This window comes from Calidris pugnax, unplaced genomic scaffold (assembly GCF_001431845.1).
Source record: "Calidris pugnax isolate Ruff unplaced genomic scaffold, ASM143184v1 scaffold188, whole genome shotgun sequence".
Taxonomy (NCBI): Eukaryota; Metazoa; Chordata; class Aves; order Charadriiformes; family Scolopacidae; genus Calidris; species Calidris pugnax.
The window spans coordinates 10,014,895-10,033,840 of NW_015091257.1; the positions used below are offsets into that span (position 1 = coordinate 10,014,895).

At 38.7% G+C, this 18,946-nt stretch overlaps 1 protein-coding gene across 5 annotated transcripts in view; it reads right to left on the bottom strand.

Moving 5' to 3' along the window:
• Window positions 1-1,751: 1,751 nt before the first annotated feature.
• The window catches only part of ARHGAP6 (Rho GTPase activating protein 6), a 366,400-nt gene continuing 349,205 nt past the window's right edge, over window positions 1,752-18,946 (bottom strand). For all 5 annotated transcript variants that reach the window (XM_014960401.1, XM_014960396.1, XM_014960398.1 and 2 more), the window contains exons 9-13: window positions 18,739-18,918; window positions 13,192-13,289; window positions 6,724-6,986; window positions 5,077-5,157; window positions 1,752-3,858 (exon numbers count right to left, since the gene is read on the bottom strand). In XM_014960401.1, coding sequence (XP_014815887.1) covers window positions 3,140-3,858; window positions 5,077-5,157; window positions 6,724-6,986; window positions 13,192-13,289; window positions 18,739-18,918 — 1,341 coding nt within the window. In that variant the 3' untranslated portion in view covers window positions 1,752-3,139. The remainder of the gene's footprint in view (window positions 3,859-5,076; window positions 5,158-6,723; window positions 6,987-13,191; window positions 13,290-18,738; window positions 18,919-18,946) is intronic.

The following is an 18,946-nucleotide window of genomic DNA, read 5'->3' on the forward strand; positions in this document are numbered from 1 at the left end:
TTTTTAAAGTAATATTTTTAAGTCCGAGCTTTTCTTTTTCTCCCTTGGCTCAGAGGTTCCCCACCACATTTGGCTTGTATCTAGAGTTTCAGTCATCCTCTCCTTTTTTTCATTTCTGCAACAGAAGAGAGAAGAACAACCGCTGCCCCGTGAGCAACCCGCAGGCACCCCTTGCAGCCTTGGGGCAGCCACATCTCACCTCTCCTGGGCTCACCTGTGAGTGCAGCACACCCTTCTTCCCCGCTGGGAGACACTCCCCAAGAGAAGGTAACGCAGACTGTGGAGGAAAGAGCGGTTTTTTCAGTCCTCCATATGAACCAATGTGGTGCAATAAGAAGCAATGGGAGGGAACCGAACTGCAGGACTTTGCCCTGAGGCCTCTAGAGGAGACCTTCTTTACCACATGCTTCACTGAAGGAGAGGCACGCGACCCTTTTGCTATGACAGGAATCCTTCTCCCAAGGGAAACAGCCAGAGAAAAGGCCTTGATATCCCCACATTCCAGACTTTCCCCGTAAGAGGAATACTATGGCTGTACAAGAGCATGTGTCACAGGGATAAAAGCATTGCAGAGATCGAAAATGGAATAGCCCATACAGATCTATCAGCTAACATAAAACTAGAAACAACCTTTCACAGCTACATTTCTTGTGAAATCTTAAAAAAGACATAAAAAAAAATTATGTCACTGATTTCAGCCTAGAAAGAGGTACAACTAAAAGTTGCCACATCCCTAACCTGCTTGTGATAATTTTGCTTTGTCCTGTTGAACTGAAAATGTCAGAAATGATGTAATCTTGGCAAGTGTTACTTTAATTCAGCAGAATTTATTCTATATCTCTTTTCTTCCGAGCAATTATATATTGAAATGTGTGCAAATAACATTGTCCTACAAAAGGTCTTCTTTTTTGTTTTCCATTTTCCCATTACCACCATATTGCTGGTAATATACACATATATACAGAGAGAGAGATTGGCGAAAAGCAAGCTCTTTATGAGGCTGAGTAACCACAAGACAGCTTTCACTAAAGCTGTTAAAACTGTGCAGGTGCTGCTGTATTTAGGAAGGGATTTATAATGAAGAGATGGACACCTAGTGAATACAGTATCTTCTGCAGTACAATTTACACTATGACTGGTTTTGAGGACTATTAAGGAGCTTTAATTCCCCGTAGCAAATCCATATCAAGTCTGGGATAATATTGAGACAAGATCAACCACTGAAGATTGCTTGTGAGAGCTTGGTTTTGCCCTTCTTTATATTCCACTATCTTTTTAATTTGGCATAAGGGTTTTTTGGTAATAAATTGACACAGAGCTGCTTCAACAAGCTACGTGCAAGAACCTTTTCCTGTGAAGTTTCATATGAAGACAGTATTTGGAAAAGCCTTGCAACCACCAGAAGAAGAGAGATAAGATTTATACTGAATGCAGTATTCATAAAAAAAGAGCTGACAGTGCTACAACAGTCAAAGGACAAATCCTGACCCTCTCTGCTTGGGTTGGTGCTTTTATCTTATAACTTTACTTGGGAAATAGAGATATGATGGGCAGACTCTTTATATGACATTGTAAGCTGAAAACTCAAGTAAAACCTTGGATCTTGTATATTTAAGTCATATTTGAAAGTGGTTCTTAAGCTCTTAAGCCTTTTAGATGTTTTTGACAGAGAAACTCAAGAATGTAGTAAAAACACATTAATTTTATATAAACCTTGCTTCAAAAAAAAGGAGCAAAAAATATGCTCATTATTTTGCTTAGCTTTTTATTCCATCATTATGGCACAAGATAGAACTTAAAGACAACATCACTGAATAAGTCTTCAACTCCATTAAAATTAAGACTAATACGTTTTATAAAATTCTTTTGATATGATACACTTTCCCTTATCAAGTGGATAAAAAGAATTTTTTCTAGAATACTGAAGTACATTGCCACCTGCTGGCCATAAACAATTTTGCAATTTAAAAACACCAGAACGTGTATAAAACAGCAACATTTAACAATGCAACATACAGTTATTGAAGAAGTACTATTGACCCAGACTTTGGCACAATTTTTATAGAAATGCAGATGTGAACTTATCCAAATGTCATGTTTATTTCTGAAACTCTGTGTGATTCCCTTTCGTATGTCTGTCTCTGCATTTTTTTTCTTTCTCTAACTTTTTTAGTGCTGAAGCTTTGTCATTTCAAAGGAAAAGCCATATTCTCTCTCAGTTGTTTCACACCTCAATTTATTTCATTTGGTTTTCTAAAATTTGGATTCCAGTTTATTTATTTGGTTTAGAACAATACATAAAATCATACATTTATAAATATATATATTATATCCTGTATACATACCATTGGTTTTCCTCTAGAATGGGAGGGCAGACCTTTGCACTATATCCTTAGTTGGTTTAGGCACGGCCTTGCTCTTAGTTGATTCTCTGAGCTGCTTCCTACCAGAGTCTAAAAAAATATTTTTACAATCTTGTATCAAATTTTAATTTTGTCTGCAAATATATTTATAAGAAAAAATATATTTGGTATTTTCCCCTCTAAGCTCACTACTACCCTTATAAAATATATGGCTTTTCATGTTCCACTCTATTTTAGTGTTTTTCAATAGGCAGTGAAAAGAAGGACAACATCCCCCTTTAACAGGTTTTTTTATATAAGCACAGAAACCAGCTTGTGCACTTTCTATAGAACTCCAATGCATATCACGGTAATGTAAGTGCAGTGATTTTTTTTAAAAAAAGCAGTCATGATTGATTGACATCTGTATACGAAAACATAATATATGATTATCATACAATACCCATTACAGAATATACAATCATCAAAACTGCAGATATATAAATACATTTTTAGCAACATCAAAGCAACGGTTTTATCTTATACACAGCGTACGCATAAAGAGTTATTAGACTAGAATTTTCATCTTGTTTTGTCTCAAAAGCTTGCTGAAAAACAGGAACATACTGTATTTGTAAATGGACTGCTTGACAGTGCTGTTAAGAAATTAAAGTGAACAACGTTTTAAAAAAAAAAAAGTATATGCAATTCAGTTGGTATAAAACAAACAAGCCCTCCCCGTTTTCCAATGTCACCGTTGTTTTCCTATGAGGTGGAGGCAGTTCTGCAGGGTCCGATCATACAAGGGTTTCCGGAAGGGCATCGGGGTTATCAGCTGATAGCAGCTCCCAAATTTGCCACCTCTCCCTTTGCCAGTCACGCCAGTCTGCCTCTGAAACATTTTTACTGTTCTGATTGTGAGGTGCCGTGGAATAGATGTGACCCGCTTGGGTGTGCGGGCCCGGCCGCTCCTGCCTGGAGGTGGTCTGGTCAGGGGCTTTGGCTGGCGGTCCTCCAGCTGCTCTGGTCCCTGAGCTTTTTTCTTGGCGTTGATGTCTCCACAAAGAGTGCAACGTTGAAGAAACGCTCGATCGCTGTGACAATGCAGAGCTTGTTTTGGCTTGGCCTGGGTAGGGGGGTGGTGGCCGCTCTTTTCTGTAGGAGGGCTTGGTCGTGCTTTGGGAACAACCCACGTTCGAATCACGCTCACTGAGGTCCTCCACACTGCTTAAAGTCAAGTGCCGCTCCGACTTTGAGTGGGACAGGTCTGAACTCCTACTGCCGACTTGGGGGTCCACTTCCATTTGGGGGTTACTGCACACCCGAGACACCGTGGGATGGAACTGACACTCAGGGATGGCAGCAGTTGTCTGGCTCCTTCGCATGACCTGCCTGCCTGTGTCCAATTCGGAGGTGCTGCCCTGCCACCGAGGAGAATAAATGGCGAGGTTCCCCTGGGAGAGAGAGCACTGTCCAGGTCGTAGCAAGCTGCTTTCGTAAATGTTCCCGTAAGAACCTGGGGGGCAGAGTCAGAAAGACAACATCAGTCTGCGTAATCCTTTCTGTGGCATTCAACAAGTCATTGTTTTCCTCCTGCATCATGCTGTAGAAGAGGGATGGTGGCTTTTACCACCAGGCTGTGTGACTGAAGGTGTATCAGCCTCACCACCAGCTGAACCTGGGGACATGGAGCAGCACCCCTGTATCTCTTCAAACTATGTCTAATATATTAGCTGGTGACTCTAATACTTTACTCTGTCATAAAGCCTTGCAGCACTTAACATTTTTCAAATGCTTGAAAAGCAGGGGAGTGTTTTAATCTCACAGTTCCTCTGTGAGGTAGGTGGGAGAAAAACACAGACAGCATGGGTCAGGGACTTGTCAGGACCACACCAGCCAGCAGCAGGGTCAGCACCCAGGGTTGCCAACCTCACAGCCTGTGCTTGTGCTACTGTGGCAGCTGCTCTCAAACCCCCACCAGGCATCCACCTTCCAATGACTTTGTGTCCAGGTTTGGGATATTTACTACAAAAAAGACATTGAGGTGCTGGAGCAGGTCCAGAGAAGGGCAATGAAGCTGGTGAGGGGTCTGGAGAATAAATCTTATGAAAGGAGGCTGAGGGAGCTGGGGTTATTCAGCCTGGAGAAAAGGAGGCTGAGGGGAGACCTTACCGCTCTCTACAGCTACCTGAAAGGAGGGTGTAGAAAGGCAGGGGCAATAAGGGCAAAGTCACAGCCAATAGGACAAGAGGAAATGTCCTCAAGTTGCACCAGGGGAAGTTCATACAGGATATTAGGACAAAATTTTGCACTGAAAGGTTATTAAGCATTGGAATGGGCTGCCCAGGGAAGTGGTTGAGGCACCATCCCTGGAAGTATTTAAAAGACGGGTCAACATAGAGCTTAGTGACATGGTTTAGTGATGGTTTTTAATCAGAGTTAGGTTGATGGTTGGACTAGGTGATCTTAAAGGTCCCTTCCAACCTACACAATTCTATGATTCTATTTTTTGAAGTAATGTTAAAACGACTCTTCAAATTATCTTGTGACAGTTTGAAATGTTGCCACATTTGTCTAACGCTGTGCTTCTCCAAATTTTATTGAACAGTCACCTTTAAAAAGTCCAGCTCTGGACAATGTGAATTCTCCTACTGGTTTCACCGCAGTTTCTCAAAACTAAGAAATTGTTTATGTCTTTGCTGGATTTGGGCTTAAAAATTGAGAAATGACTGACCTGTTATTGCTGGATCTTTGCAGCCACTTTTCAGCGTTGAATGCCAGGTACCCCAGATATCAAAATGATCTTCAGAAACATCTAAATAGCAGTAAAAGGAGGAAGAAGATGAATTGAGCTTCTTAAAGCCATTATTTAGAAACATACAAATGGAATGATAAAACCTTACATAAGGTATCAGACTTGTTAACATATATTAGCATCTGATATACCATGCACCAAACAAAAACATCTCAAATACTTTCATTCACTGTTATTTCTGTCAGGCTCAGATCCTGTAATGGAGTCAGTAAACTCTGTATGGACAGGACACTCTGGTTTGCTGAGAGAGTGGAATTTCCCTTAAGTCCTCTGCTTTACTGAAGTCAGTCAAAGAATTTGCCCAAGAACAGCAGGATTTGGTCAACAGAAGGTAGTTCATGTCTTTTTTATAGGAAGGAATGGCAAAGCTCCCTTGGACAGCCCCAACCCCATGGGTCACTGTAAGCCATGGTCTATCAACCTGCAGCATCACTTGGGTCTTACACGGACGTGCTGTCTCACAATAGAGGTTTAATGAAATGTGCACATCAGGCATTGCACTGGATTATAACTGTTCCATGCCTTTTTTCTGATTCAATCTGGCAGCAAATGAATTTCCTGATTTGTCATGGTCCAGAATTGTTGTCATGCATATTAAAGTCCAAAAGATGGTTAATATGATAAAAATTCACGTAATTTCTTGTTCATAACTTACTAGAAATCTGACCAAATTTTGAAACCTATTCAGAGATTTAGATACTGAATAGGGAAGATATATTCCCATTGACAGTTACAAAATATATAACTGAGATAATAGTCTAAATCCCATTATTTCCATAAGTGCCCAGCCACAGTATATCTCTGAAATTAAATGGTTTTAAAAATACTGCCAAACAGTTATTTGCATCCCTAATCATTGAAAGCTCTAAAAGTCTGGCTCATTAAATATGCATTTCATTAATGTAATTTTTTTTAAAAATATATTTTTAATTGTAAAGTATCTTGAAGTGCTGGTGAGCTATCAGTTTAAAGCACAGTTCTTTACAAAAGAAATGATTCAGGTGTGCACTTCCTAGACAACTACAGAAATTATGGATCCCTGCACTGGTATTGATGGGTGTGTAATTGGTAGCAGATGTAAAGCTGATGAACACAGCTCAGCCGTGTTCTCCAGTGAGAAGGTGTTGAGGTCATTCTTTTCAATTAGAGAAAATCTGTAGCTTGACATCTTAAAGTCTCAGGTTTTTCCCAAGTCTGGACCATAACTTTGCAGCTATTACAGTCCTATGGAGTAGGACCAGAAATCAGTCTTTGCCATGCTGTTACAGAGAAGCTGAAAAGTAAGACATAGATAGTTCTATTTTCCTAAATAATAGCTTCAAGTTTTGAGAAACGCCATACCAAAAGCATCCCTAGCAGCTGGCTGAGCTAATAAGGAGGACTGAGCACAAACATTTCAGGTTCAACACAAAGAAAGGATGTTGGTGAGTCATTTCTTGTACGGTTATTTACACTATTCCTCCTCAAATCCTGGTAGCTGCTAAATACAAACCCAATACTTTTCAATTACTTCAGAAACCCCCATCAGTCACTGAGGTGGACGAACACGATCAGGATACACTCTACCTTTTCCAGCCTGTGATGCAGAAGAATTCTCCTTTGTCTTAGGCTGCAAATGTCCAACCAGTGTGTACTGTTCAGGTACCTTGTACAGCTTATCTGGGCTGCGGGCAACTTCTTCTTGCATTGCCATCAGCGAGCGCTCAGACAGTACCGGGGAATTATTGTCATAAGGGGAGACATCTCCGCTTGAAGCTTTGTTGGAATCTGTGGAAGAATGTCTTCCTCCTGTGGAGTAGGAACCTTCTGACCGCAGCATCTCAGGGCTCCTGAGAAATTTTGATAAACAAACGAATGTTAGTGAAAAATGCTTGATGTTCACAGCTACAGGTGCAGTTTGACATCATACAAATAAAATCAAATACAGGACTATGATCACAGCTGCTGAAATGAAAACACTTCAGAAGCAGTACAGAGGTGAATTTTCCATGAGTAAAACTTTTGCCATGAATTGGCCAGCAGAGGCCACTAAAAATCAAAAGATGTTGCTGTCAAGAAAGGAAACAACAAAAAACACACAACCATACAGCTCGCCACAGGAAATTAAATAGTGAATCAATTCCTTATGTTACCTTGACAATTAAGCTTGTTGCAACAGTAAATCTGAGGGCATGATAGGGAAGATTAGTTTGATACTAAGCAGCATGCTAAAATCACTTCTTCCATTCTGAAGTACTAGTACAAGTCAGAGAAATCAAAACCTTAGCTCTCCTGTCACACTGTGAGAAAGACCCTCTTCTAGATACATCAGAAGGCAAATATTCTACGGGAGACAAGAAAATACATCTACTGTACTTCTGATGGGGGCAACAAAAAACTGGCTCTGCTGATAACTTCTACAACTTCCTTTACTCTTTCATCTTTACATCACCAACAGCATGGCCTACATTTAATTCTGGGGAAAAAAAAAAAAGGCAAACAAAACACCCACTGACGTCCAGTCAAGACCCAGAGAGACAACTCTAATTTTTGAAGCGTGTTGGGAACACTGAGGGAGATTTCTTGAACTGCTTGCTACACAGATAGGAGGGAGTTCGTGAGCCACTGAATGTCTGAAAGAGTATGTAGAAATACTCTATAAACAAATACAACTTTTTTTCCTATCAGTCTTCCCTAATTTATATTTCTATTACTCATTTTTCATTTATCTGCGCCTTGATTTTTGTTTCTTAGATGCTTATCTTTTGCTTCTCTTGAGTCAAACACTTTTCTCAGTGACCTCACGTTAATATCTGCTCTAATTGCATGTGTTATGACAGAGGCTCGTTCTTGTAAATGTGCACTGCAAACAGTCAGCCCTTCTCAGAGTCAAATCCAAAGACAGCTTGAACTGAGTGAGCAGCCAAAGTACATTACTTGTTATGGAACAACAACCCTCTTTCCAGACAAATGAAATAAAACTGAAGAAAGAAAATAAAGAAAACACACTAGTGCTAAGACAGGCTAGCCACAGCACACTAAATATTAGTACAGAAATAATGACCAAACTTAAGACCACTTTCAAGCTGTTGGGTCTTTTTCCTTGCTGATTTACATACTGCATGTCGTGCTAAGACAGGGCTAGCCACAGCACACTAAATATTAAAACAGAAATAATGACCAAACTTAACACCACTTTCAAGCTGTTGGGTTTTTTTCCTTGCTGATTTACATACTGCATGTCCCGAAACATAAAACACATATTCAACATCATGATTGTTATGTTATTCAATAGTCCATTTTTTTCCAGTATTAAAGCAACTATAAAGCATTGGGAATGAATTAACTAAATTTAATCCTCAGTAACTCCCAGCAAGAAATCCATCACTGAGCTGATCCTGAACCTTAATTTGGGCCAACTCAAAAAACCAGAGCTACCATTTGGCAAAGTAGCACTGTCCCAGGCTTCCCAGTCTGGTTGATATGGTAATATTGGGCAGTCATTAAAAAAAAAAAAGTAATTCATGCCTCAATTATGTAACTTTCCATCTCAACTTCTCATCTGAAGATGAGTCCAAATTAATGTATAAACAGCCACGCACTTAAGAATTATTGTCTTTTTAAGTATGTAAAACTCTTATCACAAATCTTTTGTCTCTTTTTTTGCCCCTTACTCCTTTCTTTCTGCCCTCCTAAATTCTAAAAAAGCTTGCGCAGTGAGTGTAAGTTAAGATGAGATTTAAGCAATGTCTTGAGAATTTTAGAAGAACCAGAAAGAACTGAGAGAAAAGGGGAGAAATGTTGGTATCTGTAGGTTTCCTATGACCAAATGTCTTTCTCTCCAGCTTTCTAGACTGAACACCACTAAACCTCACCCTGCTAGCATACAGACATACTTGGCACTAATAGTCACAACAATAAGGCTTATTGCATGTAAATCTTTGCTGAATCAAAACGTAACTATGTTGCACAGGGCAAAGAGAGAGATATACCACCATTTAGGCATGGCAAGGTAACACAAGGAATAGGGGAAAGGGAAATGGAAATGAAAGAATGTGAGAACAAAAACTGGAGCTTTGTGAAACACTGATTTCATGTCTTACCTTGAAATGATCTGTTATAGTCTATCTCTTCTCAAGACAGAGCTCCTGATAAAAATTTACTCAAATGGAAACTGTCAAGTTTTTTGAAAGATCCAAATGTTCAAGTTTCTAAATTAATTTACAGTTTCTGCTCGTAAGCCCGTGCAATTAGATATATATATTTGTAATATCACTTTCAAATTTGTTTGGAAAAAGTAGTTTTAAAATCAAAGAAAATCCCTGTGGACTCTGCCAATCTTACCACAAGAAACTATCAAAATGGATTGAACATTTTAAAGTTGGAAATTGATCTCATACATTTGCAGCTTTGCCCTGCTCTTCACAAACAAAATAAAACCCAACTTACAAAAGACTCTGGCTCGCACCTTTCCAAATGAAGAATGAATTCTCGTATAATCCTTAAAACAAAACTTTTGCATCTGTTTGCTTTATAGCTTGTGTTCAGTAGCAAACGGATGTTTACTAAAATTCAAAATTCATCTTCCCCTGGGTACCTGTGAGATTCTCTACCCACACACTGGGGAAAAACTAAATTGGGATGTAAATATTGCACAAAATACCTACTTGCCTATATGCAGTCTATGAGTAAGGGCAGATTATGATCTCCACAAAGAATAATAGAAGATTATATACACTCAAATGTGACAAATGGGAAGGCAAATAAAGTATTTTTCAGTGGTTATGAGCTACATTAAGGAGAAGATTTTAAAAGTGATTACATATAAAATAAAAGGTTTGAGAGCTGCAGATGGAACCTATGCCACATGTATTCAAAAATACTATTTCAGATTCAAAAAAAAAATCAACAATGCTAATGAGGGAGTCTTGGGCCATCCTTTTTAATTTGTATCCTTCTGAATTTACATTATCCACCAGAATCTACTTACATGGGTGAACTGGGAAGATGTTAAAAGTAGGAATGTCCTACTTTTCTACTGCCATCAAGATCATCAAAATAGGAAATCCCTTTCTGCTTTTGGCAGAAATCCTTTTCTGTCACACCTTAAAGCTTCTGAATGGGAAAACAACTATTTCTTACAAGAGGCAAATCATAAGGAGTGTGACGACCTGGCAGCATGCAGTAGTAATTTCCATACATTTTTGAGCAACATAGGTGCCACCACCAAACAGATTGTTATGGGATTATGATGTGGTTGCAACTGTGACAGGGTAGAGGACTCAATGATTCAGTGTGCCTCCACAGCTTTGAAAACTGCATTTACACATACTTTATGGTCTATTTTGAGCCACAAGTTAGGATGGATTAAAATTCACCATCACCATCCAAAACCACTTGAAAATCCTATAACTTTGAAACTCATTTACTCTAAAAGGACTATGAACCATGATAAGCAATAAATAATCATAAGAAACAGATTTTATTTTTGCTTTTGAAGATGTTTCATCTTACAGCTGGAAACCCCAAATTCCATTGTCATCAAGCAACATACAAAAAAGTTAGGAAAGTCATCCACAAAAGCACACTTCATAATTGCTGCCAATTATATAATTAGTGCTTTACCATGAATGACTTCCATAAACTCCCTGACACACCATTCATGATGCTCAGCTCTTAAGAGAACTGAAAGATGAGGAACATCTGATTTGTCCTCCTCTGGGGAGGAAAAGAGATTGAGTTTTCTCTGTTAGATCAGAGCCAAGAAAGCATTTGTAATGACATCAAAAGCAGAGATGTGAGGGCATTGCAGAAGCAGGACCTTCAGAGCAATTAATATGTTAAAGTCTTGAAGTTGATTCCGTACTCCACACTACGCATCCAACTAGCTTTTCTGGATGAAGATTGTCTCAAGAATATGTAAAATTTTCTGTTCCACAAATCCCAATTTGGATATTGAATGCATGACCAGGAAATTTCCAAGAGTAGTAAGGATGTATTTTGGAGACTTACTTTTATTAAATCAAGAAAAACATCTCCTTGTTGTCTGCTGCCTCACATTTCTTACAGGAGAAATAATGAATACGTAGCCTCAAAACTGAGATTATGTTCTGCAATAGATTAATCTCTTAAGAGCATCACACTCCCAGCAATCACACTAAGCAACATTCCCTTTAATTGCCTGGAATATCTTAACCAAGAAGTTGCAGTCACAGTGAAGACATATCTCATTAAGAATAAATCACTCACATGATAGCAGAGTAGAAGAAAAATGACAGACAGTAAGTTTTTCCTATCTCAGTGACACTTCATCTGCCCATTACTGGAAATACAATAAATTGGTACTAGTGTAGCTATACGTTCCTATTTAGTTTTGAAAGCTTCTCCTACAAAACACCTTTTGTCAGATGCGACCAGCTTTGCACAAAAGATGTTTTTTCTCCTGTTGGTGCTCATGCTGGCTGAAAAGTAAGGAAGCTCAAGGAGGTCAATTACCTTAGAGGAAACAGGATCTAACAATAATCTGTTACATCCACAATGATTTGTGACAAATTTATGCTCAATTGGTATATGTACCACATGTGAGATACAATTTTATGTCTATATTATACAGGTGGTGAAATCCAGCATGAAGGTTTTTATTAGCTTGACGTAGAAATAATACGATCACTCCAAACTCAGGGCTTAAAGAAGTCTCTACAGACTTTGCCACATCATGCGATTTGCAGTGTCTCTCCTAATTGTGGTCTTGCCTCATGGCAAATGTGAAACAAGTATAAAAGATGGCTAAGGTACCTCTGATTATCCTGCATTTATTGTGATCTAAATATACATATGGGTACTTGTCAGTCAGATATAAACTGACTGAAATTGTTTCATGTCTGTGGTACACTAAGAAAACACACAGAAACAACTACCACAAATACCTGTGATAATTTGCAACCGCATGTTGTGTGTTCATGTGGTTAAGTCAAAAAACTAATAAAATCCTTTACAACGTGATATATTCTGCACGTATTTTTGTTTTTAATTTTTATAATTAAAGAAACCCTTTTTCTCCATGTGTTAATTATATTATTTCTTTGATACCTCTTTCTTTAAAGCCAGGCACACTATTACATTACCTCCAACTATACAATGTTCAGAGGGAGAGAAAAAAAATCATAGCTAACTGAGTGTACAAATTCAATCTTAATTCTATTCTGAATGCACTAGGCACTTTCCACACACACACAGGAAGACAAAGTCCAATCTGTCCCAGAGAGTTAAAAGTCTAGGAAATCTCTTAAAGATTACTTAAAGCAAGCTGGTCAAATTTTGTGATTTTGGGGTCTGACATATTGGGATTCACTAGAATAAAGGCAATGACTGTGCGTCCCATGAGAAAGCCAGGAATCCTGTTAATCCGAATGTACAAACTCATAGCATTAAGGCACATGGGTGTTGGCATACACACACCATACACAAAGTTGGAATACGTTATGTATCGTAACTGCAATAGTGACAGGTGTGATTTTTTTTTCTCTTCTGATCTTCCACAAAGCATACAATTAAATAATATCCAAAGAGTCTCCATAAACCTGCTGTAGCGGCAGTTGACTTGTTTACAATGTCCTATGTGTATACAATAGGAAAAGAACAACAAACTGGTCAAACGGCTAGCCGTGATTGTGGTAAGGCACTCTAGGGTGTGTTTCAAGGATAGTGGAATACACGCCTCCTGTTACTGAAGACTAGAACAAACCCAAGACACGAACCAGATCACTAGAATACATCCTGTCAGATAATAGTGCACTGAATACTTTTATGTACATGTCATTCTGTTCTCTGCAGCAGAATGCAATCTTTCCTGTGAATCGGGAAACAAGATCTGTCTTTAGAAAACACTGTACAAGAGTCATAATTTCTTTGGCAGAGTCTGTTTAATGGGAGGATATTTCTACTCCAGTGTAGACAGTGCAGAAGAGCTGTGGAAAACTAGAACCTCTTGAACACTTCCAGTGGGAGAAAGAAATTCCCAGAGAAACAGGGATGATGAAAAAACAGATTACTCACGATGTCTGGGAAGCTTTTCTCCTCAACAAGTAGTCCACAACATCTGGATCAGTCTCTAATAGGCTAATAAGCACTTCATTCTGTAGGTCAGGGGAAACCTATGAAGACAATAAAAAATACTTAGTTGGAGATTAATATCCTTTCACATGCATTCATTTTGGCACTCTGCTTAATCTAAAAGACCAAGTATGAGCATATTTATGGAGAGTATATAAAAAAAAATATTCAGAAGCTTCTATTTAAAAAAGAAATTTCATGTAACAACAGGTGAAATTGGACTAAAGATCACTTTGTACAACGTCAAATGCTGATTACTGTTGAAACCAGTTGGGTATTATATCTGATAACAACAGTGGGATTACTCATGTATCACAATCTCAAAAGCTCCAGTTCAACGTCTCCACCTCACATCACCATTCAAAGACCTGGAGACATTTACAAATTTCCATTCCAAGTGACTGTACTTCTCTTCTTTTAGAAAAAACGTGAAATATAATTACATAGGAAGGGGAATGTTTATTCATATACTCTGTGGCATTTGTCTTATTTATGTCCTTCTCATATGGAAATTTCCAGGTAAATGTTCTATCTGTGAAGTTCTTCAATTGTTTCATTTCAGTGAGAGCTGACAAAGGTCAATATTTTTCTAAATGAAGCCTTATAAACATTTAATGTTCATGTATCCATACGGCCAAATCTTGGGATCTAGAATCACTGAAACTCCTGCCTATGCTCAATCATCTGTCCATAACTCAGGTTTACAAGTGGGTCCTGTTGGATCTCCAGCCACTCTGGACTTCGGGTAGCAGCAACAGGCTCAGCCAGAATTTGTGTCATCTTCTTTGGAGTTTGGCCTGATTTGTTAACTCTCTCTAGTGGCCTTTATATGGAAATGAAGCTTCAAAGCACTTGATAGCTTCAGCTGCTGCAGGATGTAGCAACATCTCCTGGGCAGGTAGCAGGAGTGGCACTCCAAAACCTGCCCAAGCAAACTTTGTGCTTTCGACTGCATTTTACATGAGTCTTATCAATCCTTAAGTGAGTTTGTCCACATCACAATGGAAAATTCAATTCAATCTTCAACAACGCTGAAACAGAAGAAACCATCTGAGAAACCTGAACTAACAGTCCAAGTTCACTCATGACAGATGGAGCTGGAGGCAAGACGATCTCACCGAGGGGTCATCAACTATGCAATAAGCTTCTGGATGCAATTTGTCAGAGCCTGAATCTCTTGACCTTCAGGTCACACTGCATGGGCCATTTGTTCTCCCTGACATTTCCTGGGAAATAGGAATAGAATTACTAATAGATTCCTCAGGGGAACACCTCAGTTTGGGAGATATTTAGGGCGTCAAGTTACAGAAAAGGAATATTTCTTTAGAAAGGGAAATAATTTGAAAATAAATGAAGATATGCATCATTTAATTCAAATTGATCCAAAATATCTATGAAAAACTTGTGTGACCCCATATTCCTTTTCAAAAAATTGGATTTAGCCTCTAAGGTGGAAAAATATCTTACTGATGGGTATACTAGTCCTTAAACAATCTTCTCTTTATAGGAATACATTTTTGGAAATATGGTATGCTGTAACTTTTCTGCTTAGACAGCCTTTCTATACAGTAGAATAAACTCCAGATAAACTCAAATAAAGTTTGAGGGTGAAGCAGAATCCACATCTTTCTGTATGTAACTTACTATTCAGCTTTATATCAAGTTGATAAAGTTGTAAGAATCTACTGAGAGGACTTGGTCAGAAAAATAAAAATATGTTTTCCATTATTAAAAAAAAAATTAAAAATTCACTCTTTAATTCCATTAAAATGAATCTGAAAGAATTCCAACAGCAAGTTCAGTTCCATCTGAAAGCATCTGCAAACTCCAAACCTAACATTTATTGAGTTAAGGACTTTTATCTGAGTGAATGAGAGCATATTAATCTATGATCCTTCATCTGGATTTGTACTGATGGTCTTATTGCTAGCTACCTACTGAATTTTGGGTTTCCTCCTGTGCAGCAGTTTACTTCAGTTTAATTGACTAACTTACTAGTGTAGAAATGACATGCATGTAATTATAAAGTTATACTTACAGAATACTACTGTATTGGTATCTCAGGAAGATGTTACAGAGCTGCAATAACTACTATCAAATTAATTGTTTAACTGGCAGTTGTGGCTGAGTAAATGGATGAGAACTTGAAATCCAGGGACAGAAGGGAAGTCAAGGCACTGCTGAAATAACAGCTGTTGAGCACATACTGGGATGCATCAGAGGGCTCTGGTATTGTCAGGACTCCAGTAGAGTAGTAGATATTCTGAGATTTTGGGGCTGGGTGCTATGTAAGAGTCACAGAAGGGTGGAGGGACCCTTGAAGTGTCTCATTTGTGCTGTCCCTTACTACTGATGTGGCACAGAGAGGCACTGTGTCTCCTCAGTAGGGATGTCACAGTAGCATCTAACAGTTAAAATAAGAAATTTCAGACAGAGTGTAGTGCTTCTGTGCAGCAGGGCTGGATTCAGGTACCAGGAGGTGAAAATGCATGACTAAGCTGCTCTTCTCCATCCTCCTGGCTGAGTTATAGCCAATGAGACAAAGTGTAGTTGGGTTGTGCCTCCCCACACTCAGCCCCTTGGCATAGTTCTGAGACTGACAGAAAACGGTCCTTTGTACATTCCCATAAAACATTTTAATGCATCCCTAAGACTCACTGAAATGTATAAGCATTGGATAGGAAAGACTTTAATGTCAATGAAGCAAGGTCAGAATCCAGCTTCTATATGAAATCCACATGTTTGCATATTATTGATGTTAATGATAACTGTTTAGTAAAACCAGTCCTGGTATCCTGGGTTGTTCTGACAAACAAAACTTTCGTGACCCACCAGTATGTCAGAATAATTCTGATATTGTGGTCTGGGCTCCACAGCAAATCCTGGTTTAACAGGTTATATTTCACAAATATTACAGTTTCAACGCTGAAGCTAATCAGAGTTTTATAACCTCCCCATACACAAAAGTAACTGAAAAAAAATATAAACCAAACACAAAAACACCTTAGCAGCAATACACTGCATGTTACAGCTGTAGCTGAATGTTCAAGTCCAGGTGTTTTTCTCTATGTAAGTAGCATAAATGTCAAGTATAAATAGCAGTCCTGGTTTGGCCCCACTCATGAGTGTGGAAGATGAATTGCTGCTGCCTGATTTCAAATGAATGGATGTTTATTACAATTAGAAGTACAATTCTCTTCCTTTCAATGCATCTATTTCCAAAGGATGCACGCTAATTATCTTGAGAATACAAAGGGTCTCCCTGTGCCACCAGAAGACCAACAAAAAAACTGAAAGTAAACCTTGGTAGAAACTTTAGAAAACACTAACTATGAGCAATGTGACGCAATCCTCCAGATCAATTATCATGTGTACATCTAGACATTGCTCCAGAAAAGAGGCAGAACTTGTCATGTTGTTTGTTAAACTATGGCAACGTGAAGAGTGAAAGCACCCCGAGATGCTCATCTGTTAGACACTTCTATAAATTTCACATTGATATATTTCAGCTTTTAGGAGAGCATCTGAAACAGGTTTGTCCTTCTCTCATATGCAGCTAGACTCTCATTTTGAAATCTGATTCTAATCTCCCTCTACAATCTGAAAAGCTACTCTGGAAAACAAAAGAAATCTCTTTTTTTCCACACCGCTTTTAACCTTCAGCTGAAAATTTATCTCACTGAAGAGATAAATAAATAAATTCGTCACAGTTAAAAGAGACCATATGTAGGTTAGTCTAACCTTAAGTCCCACCCTTTCCGCATTGAAAGTCTGAATATGTGCCTGAAGTATTATGTGCTGAGATGTGCCTGTGCTACAAAGTGTTCTTAAAGAGAAACAACAACAAGAAAACTTAAAGTATTGCAAGTATTCTTATTGAAGTACTAAACTTGCTAGTGCCACTCATGCTCTGGGCCAGCAGACCTTCACACAGGAGTGCCATTCTGTCACTTTCTTTTCGTCCCGTGGAAGGAAAAATAGCACCTAAAGTTTCCCCAAACTGTCAAAGCATTTAAGAGAAGAATAAGAAAAAGAAAGAGAAAGAAGAGAAAGAAGAGAAAGAGAAAGAAGAGAAAGGGAAAGAAGAGAAAGGGAAAGAAGAGAAAGGGAAAGAAGAGAAAGGGAAAGAAGAGAAAGGGAAAGAAGAGAAAGGGAAAGAAGAGAAAGGGAAAGGGAAAGGGAAAGGGAAAGGGAAAGGGAAAGGGAGAAAAAGAAAAAGAAAAAGAAAAAGAAAAAGAAAAAGAAAAAGAAAAAGAAAAAGAAAAAGAAAAAAAAGAAAAAGAAGATTGCTGAATGTCTTACTGGAACAAGAATAAAAATAAAGCAAAGGATGTAATGAAAGGCAATACAGTGTGCGAGAAAACCACAAAGAAGTTCATCTGAGGCTAAGATTGATAGGCAGGGCTCATGACTGCTTTTCTCATACTCTTCTCCCTGTTGAAATCTGGTAGACACCTTCCCCTTACAGTATTATGTGTCCATCAGTCCCACATGCCCACAGTCCAGGCTTGTCTATCTTCTCCCACCAAAGCTGTATCCAGTACCCAGCTTTGTTAGAGCACTGAAGGACTTTTCCAGAGAGTTCTTCCTCTTGCTTTGGGAACCAGTCTCCCTCAGTATAACACACAGTGTTGCTTAGTTTCAAGACACAATAAAAAAAGCCATTTTCACCTTTTCAAGACCTGTTTTTGTTAAGACATGTATGCCTGTTAAAATGAAGACAGGATAGTGCCCACAACTAGGTCTGACTGGCCTCTGCTACCGCCGAGCAGGGCTCTCTCAGGCACAAAACCATGCTAAGCTGACACATAATATTACTTACAAAAAGAGAAAAAGGTAAAGTCACAGAATGAGCTGTCCAGATAACTGCTAGGCACAAGGAAAGTGATCTATCTAAGCTGCATCTTAAGTAGGCAGCGTGACCAAGTCCAAGGTCTTCATCTCTTATATGAAGGACTTCCTTGCTTCAGCAAGAGAACAGAGAGGTACTCAGGAACTACACGGATTTATTCTTTACTACTTTTATTCAACTTTCTTCCCATCTTGTCCTCCCCTTCTTCGGTACGGGAGGCTGTTCCTTAAATTAACCAAGGATCTCTTCTCCCCGCAGAAAAACTGGCTCCCTGACATCCAAAACTGAGAGGTGAAAGGTCATTTTCAATCTTGTCTTCAAAACTAATGAGCAATGCTGGTGTGTTGTTTAGTATACAGCTGAATAGCCAACCCCATCATTTCCACAGACAGAAACCTGCTAAGGAAGATACTCTTATCTATACAGAAACCATTCCAGGCAAAACATTTTTAATATTATTGCTTACTGCAAAACATTGTCCTTAATAGAATGCTATTTTTTTCTACCACTAATAATTGACCTTAATTTAATGCAGTTTCCACAGCCTATTTCATCCTACTCTAGCTTAATACCAACCAGGTGATTTCCTCATTTAACTTAAAAATGCACAGGATGAACATGAAGAAACATTGACCTACCATGAAAAGGGCTTCATAGTTTTCAATCATCTTCTGTACGACAGCTATGATAGCAGTACTCTCTTCAGCTCGAGCTGAGCTCTGAACCGAGAATTCTTTGTCTGTAGATTTCTGCTTGTGCAACAAGTTAGGGCCAAAGATGGTTGCCAGGTTAAGTGATGTCATTTTGTTCCCAGTAATCTAGAAAACAGAATATGAATGAGGTAGG